The 10641-nt window shown below is 34.9% G+C and overlaps 1 protein-coding gene across 1 annotated transcript; it reads right to left on the minus strand.

The window, feature by feature from the left end:
- Positions 1–5876: 5876 nt before the first annotated feature.
- LOC112032154 (uncharacterized) lies at positions 5877–10161 on the minus strand. Its single transcript, XM_024064915.2, has 3 exons — positions 9594–10161; positions 7288–7832; positions 5877–6529 (listed from the first exon to the last, which is right to left on the minus strand). The coding sequence occupies exons 1-3, from the start codon at positions 10159–10161 to the stop codon at positions 5969–5971; spliced, it is 1674 nt and encodes a 557-aa protein (XP_023920683.2). The 3' UTR covers positions 5877–5968.
- Between the last annotated feature and the right edge of the window lie 480 nt (positions 10162–10641).

Raw genomic sequence — 10641 nt, forward strand, 5'->3', positions numbered from 1 at the left:
CTTGGCTGGAGATCTTGCCACGCGACTTCATTGTTCCTATTATATCATTACCTCTTTTTTATTTCTTGTTACTCGTAGGCTTACGGGCTGATGCTCCTACCATGCCAGTCTACTTTTCACATCTTTACCTTTTTTTGGGCTTTATTGTCCAACATTCCTACTATGCCAGCCCATTTCATTCCTTGGCCCATTTACTTTTTTCTTTACCTCTTTTACTCCCATAGGCTTTTTACTAAATCCTTTGGGCTTCCTTGGCCCAATTACCACATCTTTACCTTTTATTACTTTTCAGACTTATTGGTTTTTAAGCCAATCCAATGGATTTACTAATTCATTTACTTCCCCCTTTACCTCTTATTGTCCCCATGGGTTTACTACTTCACTCCTTGGGTTTCCTTAGCTCATTTACTTTCTCTTTACCTCTTATTGTTCTTGTGGACCTACTAGCCATTATTCCTACCATTCTGTCTTGCTAGGTTTGCTTTACTATTTTCTCTCCTCACTTTCTTCATATTGTTGGGCTTCTTCTACTATTGGGCCCTTTGTTAAAAGTGGGCATCAACAGAGGTTTTGTCTTATGAAGGTTTTTCTCATTAGTCAACAAATTACTATGTCAAATTTAATTTTTGATGCACTCTATATTAGAATTGTGATTAGTTATTGGTGCCTCCATAATATTGCATATAATCTAACTTAATTAATCAACTTAGGTAACTGAATTAATTAACTGGATCCAATTTATAACCTAACACTCTCATTCTTTGTCTGTCTCTCTTCCCTTGCTCTCTACTTCTTTCTTTTCCTCCTTTAAGCCTTTCCCCCTCTAGATAGCTTCTTACTTTCTTACCGGCAGTTTTTTTTCCCCCCCTTAATTCCACAAGTACTAAATTGTTAACACCTTAGAAGGTATGGAACATATTCTAGATGTAAGCATTTATTGTACAATGACAAACGTGAAAGTGCAGCCCTTTTTTAATAGGTGTTTGACATCACACTGAGACTACTGAGGTTAAACATCTTCACAGTTTAAACCAATAGATAATAGTAGTAATATTATGGTTTGCAGGTTATTTTTATCGTTTAGCGATTGTAATGATTTTTTTTTTTTTGCTCATTTTAATCATTCCTGTGGTACTTTGTAATTTTGGAGGTCTAGAAGTATATTGTTAATTTTGAAATTTTAAAAAATATTTCTCTATTTATGAAAATTCTATGGATATTTTGGTCATTTTTTAGTTCTAGGGTATTTTGCTCATTAAGGGGTTAGTTTTCTACATTGGAATATAGAAAGACAAGAAGGACTAAACTTTGTGGTTTTATATTTAGAAAAAACCTATAGAAACAATTTAAAATAATCACTACAAAACAAATCTTTTATGCCAGCAGTATTGTTTTATAGCAATGATTTTTATAGTGGTGATTGGGAAACCGCTACCCCCCAAAAAAAAAAGAGTATATTTTAGCGGTTACCAAAAAACCATTATTACAAAGAGACTTATAGTAGCATTTGAAAATCCGCTATAATAAACCCTCTTTAATAGCTTTTTTGTAAGCATTACAAAAAAAAAAAACCTCTGTTATAACTCATCTTTTTCGTAAAGTGAGTATGAGGGTGAAGGTCGACGGTATATGGTTTTTATAACCACTATTGTTGATGAGAAAGTGGAGTGTGCTATGTGCAGCAACCACTGAACAATGTATAGTGTGTTATGACTAGTGGGGTGTTGCTTTTTAATTTTATTATGGACAAAGTTTAGCTACAAAATTGATTTTAGCCTTAAGCTACAAACTCACTTAATAAAATAAATATTACTACATCTTTTAAAAATTTAACTGTTGAATTGCATGTTTTTTACATTTTTAATACACATGTCAAATTTTGTGTCAATCGAATATTATTTACTATATAATATATAAACTTATATTTTATGCATAAATATAAATTACAAAAACTTGCAATTTAAAATTTTATTTACGACATAGTTATTGATCTTTAATTTTCTTGAAATTTTATAAACATGGAGGATATAAAAAGAATGTTAAAATAGATTATTATTAGCAGCAGCAATGTGTTATACCATTTTGTGTATGCTAGAGTGAATGCGGAAGGAGAAGCATAGAATAGGAACACTGAGAACACGAGGATTACGTGGTTCAGCCTTGAGGACCTACATCCACGGAGGAATCCCTTAAGGGCTACATCTTTATTGTATAAGAGTGTAGTACAATAACTTGTGTTACAATAAACCATAACATGAGTATATATAGGCAACTAAACCCTAAACTACTAGTACAAGCAGGAATGGGCTTGGAATTATTACATTAGGCTAATATGTCTAATATATATCTCTAACACCCTCCCTCAAAATCAAGGCGAAAGCTTGATGAAAGCTTGAGGTTGGATAAGCATGAGAAGATCACTTGGAGATGCCTTGAAAAATGCCTTTGAAGAAACCACAATGAAGAATATGCCAATTGACCAATTTTGGAGTTTCAAATGAAGAAATGTAGTCCAAAATCGGAATCAACACGAAAAACTGAGCAAGATAGTCCATTTCAGAAATTTTGATTTTGGTCAAAAGTTAACGCAAAAGTCAAAGTCAACGAGTTATAGTCAAAGTCAACGGTTAGTGCTCACAGTCAGATCCGGGTGGTCCAGGTCGGGTCGGTCCGGGTCAACGGTCAACTAGGTGACGTAGTGCTGACAAGGCAACACTGCTGACGTGGCTAGCGACGTGTCTGATGACGTATCTAGGGCTAACGTGGACGTGCTTGCGTGGCTGGTGATGTGGAGTAATGACATCATCATGTGACATCAGCAACTATTGTCGCACGTGGCTGGAGAGTGCTATTTTCACTGGCGCGTCGAGAAGAAGCCAGAAGCTAGGAAGGCGTGTGTAAGCTCAGATTATGGCCGTAATCTCAGGTTCTGTAGAGCGGTGGACGAGGAGGCCGTCAGGGCGGCGCGTGTGCTAAGTAGACGATCTGGAAGTCAGGAATCTGAGGCGGCGCGTGGAGATTTTTCGGAGACAACTGCGACGCATGGAGGCGCGTGGCAGGTCTTTGGGTGACCAGAGTTCTGGCTTTTAGTCGTGGGAGGTCTTAGAGCACATCTGTGGTGTTGGTTTCATCAGGTGAAGCATGGATTTGCGCAAATCTGATAAGTTAAGTCACGGCTTGCTTGGATGTTGGGTTTTGACACAGCACAGAGCCATGGTGGCTGCGAGATGCTGTGGAGTCTAGATCCAGCTGACAAACATGTATGATTGCAGATGGTGGTATATATGCACGTGAGAATCTTCTTTGCTATCTAGAGATGTTTGTTTGATGCCAAGAACGAAATTTGGCTCTGATTCCATGTTAAATATATTATTATTATTAGCAAACGATATTGAGTGAGTTTGTAGCATAAAACTACAAACGATTTTGTAGCTAAACTTTGTTCTTTTATTATCTAATTGCTAAGAATACCACTAACTAAGTCTAAGACCACTAAGTCTAAGTTAAAACAACGTATATATTCAAACTGTCACTTTGATATTCTAAATTAAAAGACAAAAAATATCAACTTTATGAATTGTTCTTCAATAAAGCAACCCCCACTTTACTCTGTAACTTTTTAAAAGCACAACTTCAATTATTCTAAGTAAAAAAATTTAGATAGCTTATTTAGAGAGCTCAAACAAGAGAGAGAGAGAAAGAGCAAACAAACTTAAAAAGAAATGAGTAGGAATTAGAGTTTAGAGAAATTATGAATTACTAAAGAAATTTTTTTAAGGGTATTTATTTTGTTGTTATTTGAGCTAATATCTTATTTGGTTGATTGGGATACTTTTATTGTTTAAGACGCTGAGATTTTTTTTTTTAATACAAGATATAATTTTTACTTTAGCTTAATTTAAGTATATATGTGTATGAAACTCCCTCCAAGAAACTTTGACCCCAGCCCTTACCCCCCACATCTCACAAGCATTTATACTTATAGAGTGACCACCGCACCAACGATATGCGGTGGTAAGACGCTGAGTCGGTGCAGTGGTAAGACACTGAGATTTATGTTAGGGGCAAGAATAAGATGGATTTTATTGGGATCAAATTCAAAACCGTTATAAAATATATAGACTATTAAATTTGCTTTATAAAAAAAAATATTCTTGGGGGGCCATGGCTTCCCTCGATCTTCAAGTAGCTCTGTCCCAATTGAGAAGGCGTTGAAAGGTTATCAACAAACTCATTATTGAAAAAGTAAAGCTACAAAGACAATACTTTTGGAATACTCACGAGCTATTGTGGATTTTCTTTATGGGGAAGGGCGTTGTTACTGGGCAAGGCTGGTTCTCTGTAAACTAAATTTTGAACATACTAAACAAATTTACATTATAAGATAATATTTTTTTTGAACAGTTGTTAGAGTACTTGGAAGGACTTCATAAACTAAAATAATAAAAAGAAACCTAAGGATGCAAAAATGATTATAATTTGTATTTTAACCTAAAATTTGCGTAACTATATACTAAGAGATATTTAATATAAATAACTCATAAGAAGATAACATAATCATTATAAGAGCATCCACATTATATGTGGCAAAAAAAATTTCATTTTACCACACTAAAGGCTTACTTTATTATTTTACTATGTCATTTTACAACATCTCATTTATCAGATATTTTATCATTCAATTATATACATTAAAATAATATTTATTACACATTAAAATAATATATTATCTCCTCCCCCATTATCACCAACAACAGCAACAACAACCCACACCGCAGATCAACTGCCATAGCCCACAACCACCGGCCACCCCCACAGATCAACCACCAACCACCAATATCCCTATAAATCAAAACCAAAAATAAATGACAAAACACAAACCTGCAATATCAAACAGACATTTCCCACAAAACCCAAGTAAAATAAATTCACAAAATCATAAACTTTCTCCAAAATCCCCCACAATTTCTCATCAACCAAACAAACCCAGAAAATAAAAAAAGACCCAATAAAACAAATTTAGAAACTTTCTTTTTTTGTATATACCAGCGCAAGTCTTCTCCTTCATGAGCTTGTAGATGAGCACGGAGATTCCTATGGAGTGTACAGCCTCGGCAGCTACGAAAAGGTTGTCGTGGTCGTGTACGATGAATCGAAGAAGAACCAGCGCCACCATGCCCGAGACCACACTCCACAGCCACAAATCTCACACCCACAACCCAATCTCACTCCCACAACCCACAACCCGATCTGAGACCATCCCAAATCTCATACCCATCCCAAATCTCACACTCACAAACCCATCAACCTACCACCATCAACCAAAATCAGCCAACCACCAACAATCAAAACAACCAACCACCAAAAAAGAGAGAGAGATCGGCGAGATCAGAGCGGCGATGACGATGGCGATGGCGATGATCGAAGTGGCCTTGCCCATGCCGCTTACGCCTCTGATGATAATGGCCACCTTGCCTTGGAACTTATTGTTTGAAGATGTGGGGTGTGTCATTTTGTTCTTTCTTTGTTGAGAGAGGAGCTGGGTCTGATGTGAGAAGAGAGTGAAAAAATCAAGACCAGAAGTGAAAGGAGAGAGAAAGCCGAATAAAAAACAATATTTTGGTTTACCATTTGTGTCCATACCGTTGCAAATTTGCAATGGTACGGACACAAATGGTATAATTTTGGCACATATACAATATCTTATGAGAGGTGTTTTTTGTGTTTGGTGTGCCAAATGTATCAAATATTTGACATTTGGCACATCTGCTGTGGGTGATCTAATATATATTATGGATTTTTATTACATGAATAAACGGTTTTTCCTTTTCTTTTTGGTTCTAAAGTTAAAATTCACGGATAAATGAAAGAAATAATTCAACAATTAGATACACACTAATTTATTTCCAAATTATATTGTTTGTATACAAATTTTCATAATGGTGAATAAATCAACTTTTGGCTTTCATTATTTTGGGGGAGGGGCACTTGACCGCGATTGAACTTTGGATCGGTACAAGACTTCGAATAAGCTCACAAAATAGGCAATGAGCATAAACGAGATGGAAAAACAAATTAAAAAGCGTAGCAAACATTCAGATGTTGGTTTGGTCTTCTTTCTTTGTTTCGAAATCTTAGAGTAGTGGATGAACATGACGGCAGCTGAGAAAACAAAGGAGAGTGAATTAAGTACCAGAAAGTACCAAAAGGCTGGGTGATTTCTTAAAACTGGCATGCCCGTATTACTGTCGTATCCGCCAGGCAGTTGGAAGGCTGCTGCGTAGGTGACAGTTGTAATGATTGTTATTGACGTTATACTGAATTTGGAAATGTTCTCCTGTTCATCTGTAGCCATAGACGCGCCTTTGTTCTCGTGAGTCTGCACTTCTTTCGGAGTCTGGCCGTCATCTACTCTGTTCTCCTGGTCATCTGTAGCCATAGACGGGCCTTTGTTCTCGAGAGTCTGCACTTCTTTCGGAGTCTGGCCGTCATCTACTCTTTCCAAATTACACGTTCTCATAATTCTTTTCTGCAAGCGTTGAGAAGGAAATGTCACTGACTAATACCTGAAATTGCAAATTTTTTTTTTTTGTCGTAGTCTTGGGACATGCATGGTTGGAAGTGGGATCCCTCAAGCGGTCAACCCCGCCTTACTATTATTATGAGGTTCAGATATTTTCTTGCACGAAGCATATTTAAAGTCAAGATTTCAGTCCATATGGAGAAGGTCAAGCCGTTCAATGACATGCTTGATTCTCTCCTTGAAGACAATATTGATTCCAATCAGACTCTCCCGATTATTTGTAAGCAAAATAAATAAACAAAAAATATATATAATTCATAAATAAATATTTATATAGATTTCATTTAACAAGCCAAATATTAATGTATATATTAGAATATATATTTTTCAAGTCTGTGCTTTTATGCACTAGATTGGATCTATTTGAATGTTGGACATGTGTCAAATATCTTTCATGTATTCACATCTCACAAGCCCAGTACATTGGACTAAATCCTTATCTTATATATTTTACATTTTATGTTTATTTCTAATTAAAATCATTATTTTATATAGCTCCATCACAAATTAATCCATAGGTTATCAAATTTACAAACTTAAAAACTAATACGCTATATATTACTTTTTTATTTAATGATAAAAAATTTTACTAATTAAACTAACTACGACTCATGCATTGTATATTATTTTTTCAATATATATATATATATATATATACTTTTTAATCAATGTATATTCACTATGCATAGTTTTACTAGGCTAACCTTAAATTTCATAGAAAGCTTGTCATTTGATTGAATAATGTCAGCTGCGGTCATCCCTCCCTCGTTCCTAGCCCATTTGTCAATTCTCCTGTCATGTGCAAGAATCTCTAATATTTTATAATACTCATCGAAGCCAGCTATATGCAAAGCAGCAAGATGCAAAGGCGTGTTTCCATCTTTATCTTGCTCACTTATGAGATCAAGAAAAGCCAATGTCTCCATGAAAAGTTTCACCGCATTTATCCTTCCACTTTCCACGGCAAGATGAAGAACTGTCCTATGTTTGTTGTCCAACAATTCACAAGTATCTGGACATTTTTCTATGAGTGTTCTCATTAAGCCATCATGTCCTTTCTTAACCGAAATGTGGAGAGCACACATCCCTTCATTGTCCTTTTTGTAAGCAATGGAATTATTTCTTTGCAAAAATAGTTCGACAACGTCTACATTGCCAATATGTACAGCATAATGAAGAGGAATCCTGCCAGAGTCATCCGCTTTCAAACTTGCATCTGGAAATTTTTCCAACATCTTGCGCACAAAATCTATAAAGAGAGAGGGAAAATCATGTTGTTATGATCAGTTAGTTAAAGGTAGCATGTTTTGATGATGAATAGGTGAAAATATTTTTAGAATCTTTTCAATTCTTCAAGACACCAGATTTCATAGGGTAAAATTTGTTTATATTTTACATTCCCTTTTTATAGATAGGATTAGGATACAACCTTGCTGTCAATTTCGCTAGACAATATTAATTGCTTTTCGGTAGAATCCAGCTTATTTTTATACTACGAACACAAATTGATATACAATTACTGTTCAAAATAATAATTCTGCACACGAAAATTGAAATTGTGCATGGCAAATATATATTCGGGTATAATTTTATCACGATTCAATAAATATAATAATTTTTTTAAAAAATTATAAATTGAAAGTGAGAATAATTTAATTAAATAAATATTTATATAACTTAATTTCTTGAATGTGACTTTTAATTCAAAAATTACATTCTTCTTACTTTTGAGATGCAAATTTACAAATTTATTTTTGTATTTAGTTTTTGCTACCATCTCCTTTCATTTGATAATATCACTAATCCACTTAAATTCTTGGGACACAATCAATCTTAATTATGATTTTTTTTTTCATTTTTAAAATTTTTTTTCTTTAAAAAGCATATATTAAAACAACTATAAGAAGTATTGTATTGAGTAAAGTTCAAAAAGCAATAAATATATTTGAACAAAAAAAAAAAAAAGGTCTATGTTTTTTGTGTAATCAAGATTTGTTATATTACATGTTTCAGGTCATTCTACGGAACCTTATATTTTTTGGGTAGGGTATCCAAATAAATCTGAACCATTAACTTAGTGTTGTTATGATCTTGACCATTAATTTAATTTGATTAGATACCGGTCACTGGTTGAAGCAAGTCAGCGTATATAAACTAAAAATAAATAAAATTCTGTTGGTCTCTCTCGTAGTTTTTTCCTTACGCATTCTTCGATTCTTCTTCCTCTCTCGCTTTCTGTATTTCATTCCCTCCAGTTCTGTATCACTTCTCTGTTATTGATGTTTGTATTGTTTGGGTTTGCATGTGGGTCCAATTTCAGTGGGATTCCATGGTGGGTTCTTTGGGTGTTTTCGAAAGAACACAGTGGTGAAGTTGGGGAACCCTCGCTCTCAAAACCATTTGCAAACCCATTGCCAATCGGCTTAAGAAGGGGGCTGGCTTGCATCCCAATTTAAAAATCTACAGAATCACAGTTCAATCGGTTGAAGCTCTCTTTCGATTGATCAAGCTCTTTAGTTTTTGAATTCTCCTTTCTGTAGCTTGTCTGTTCTTGAATCTTGACTTGTATAAACTTGAGCAAAGTCTAAAACACTTCAAAAACCCTAAGATTTAATCCTAGAAAAGTTTTTGTTCTCGGTTTACCAACACACCCGTATTTAGAACCTAAACATTTAAGACTAAATATTTAGAACCTAACATAGGCATACCAAATAGTTCTCAATAGGACATATAGAAAGTGCTACACTTAAGATAATCGGTTGAATAATTTCTATTTCTTTATTCAATAGAAGATTTCATGCTATGCAAAATTTGTATATTGAGTGGTTGGGAGTAATGTTAGAACATAGAGTGGATTGTAGAGCACAGAAAATTCTGCTTGTATGTCATATATGTTGTATAAGATAATAAGTATAATCAGCCTAAACTTGTGTGGCTAATTTTGGTAGAACTCGTCTTAAAAACAAAAAAGGAATAGAATACTTCAAAAGATTTAGTTCAAGATAATTACCACTTTTTGCGTGATTAATGACAGCTGCATGCAAGACATTCTTGCTTTTCCTTCCCTTATAGGAAGGGAGGTGATTCCCTGGCGTATCTATGATGTGAAGAGCAATTTTATAAAATCTTCGATCCACTGCTAGGAAGAGAGGGGATTCCCCAGCATTATTTGTTATCAAAGTCAACCCTGGGTCATTCTGAATTAGTAACTCCACAATGTTGTAATGATCATATCTTATAGCCTCATGCAGTGCTGTATTCCGCTCCAGATTTTGCTTCCTTAGTAGCTCCATTTTCAGTTCAACTTCCTGGCCTTTTGCTTTTGCAAAAGTTATTAGCAGCTTTGTCGTGTCACAATGCCCTAAGCTTGCTGTAATATGTAGTGCAGTGTTGCCTTTGGAATTTGTCATATACAAAAGTGGTGGTTGCCAATCAAGGACCTTCTCCATGATGTGCACATTTCCAGATTTTGCTGCCACGTGAAGAACAGAGTTCCCCCCCGCTGTCAACTGCTCGGGATTTGAAGCAAAGCTAATTTCATTCCCAGAAATTGCAGAATTGAAAAGTTCAGCGTCCATTGCTGCGAGCTGATTCTTGAATCTCAAGAGTGACCTCGTTTCCTAAAGATTACTTTAACATTAATAAATATATGGCAATCAGCTAATCAATAAATCTTATAATATCATATTATGGATTTATATCTTGGTCAGACTATTTAAATTCTATTAGGATTTAATGTGACATGTTCACAAATTATGTGGGCAGCTAGGAAAAAGACTAAATAGTAAAATTTAAAAAGCCTTGACTTTCCTAGAAGTTAATTTTCTTATAAACTATATAGAAATCAGTATCTTTTTGCGATAAACAGCCTTTCTGTTAACCTACATGCATGCAAAGCCTCGATGAATTTGCGGATTGATTTGTCAATGACTAACATATAAAACAAGCATGCAAGGGGTTTTGTATTTAATTACTTTCTTTATGGTTCTCTTCAGACCTATATTGCTCGTGGCCCATATCTTATTGAGACTGCAAAAGCGTTCTGGCACTATTGAGGC

This window comes from Quercus suber, unplaced genomic scaffold (genome assembly GCF_002906115.3).
Source record: "Quercus suber isolate HL8 unplaced genomic scaffold, Cork oak 2.0 scaffold_261, whole genome shotgun sequence".
NCBI lineage: Eukaryota > Viridiplantae > Streptophyta > Magnoliopsida > Fagales > Fagaceae > Quercus > Quercus suber.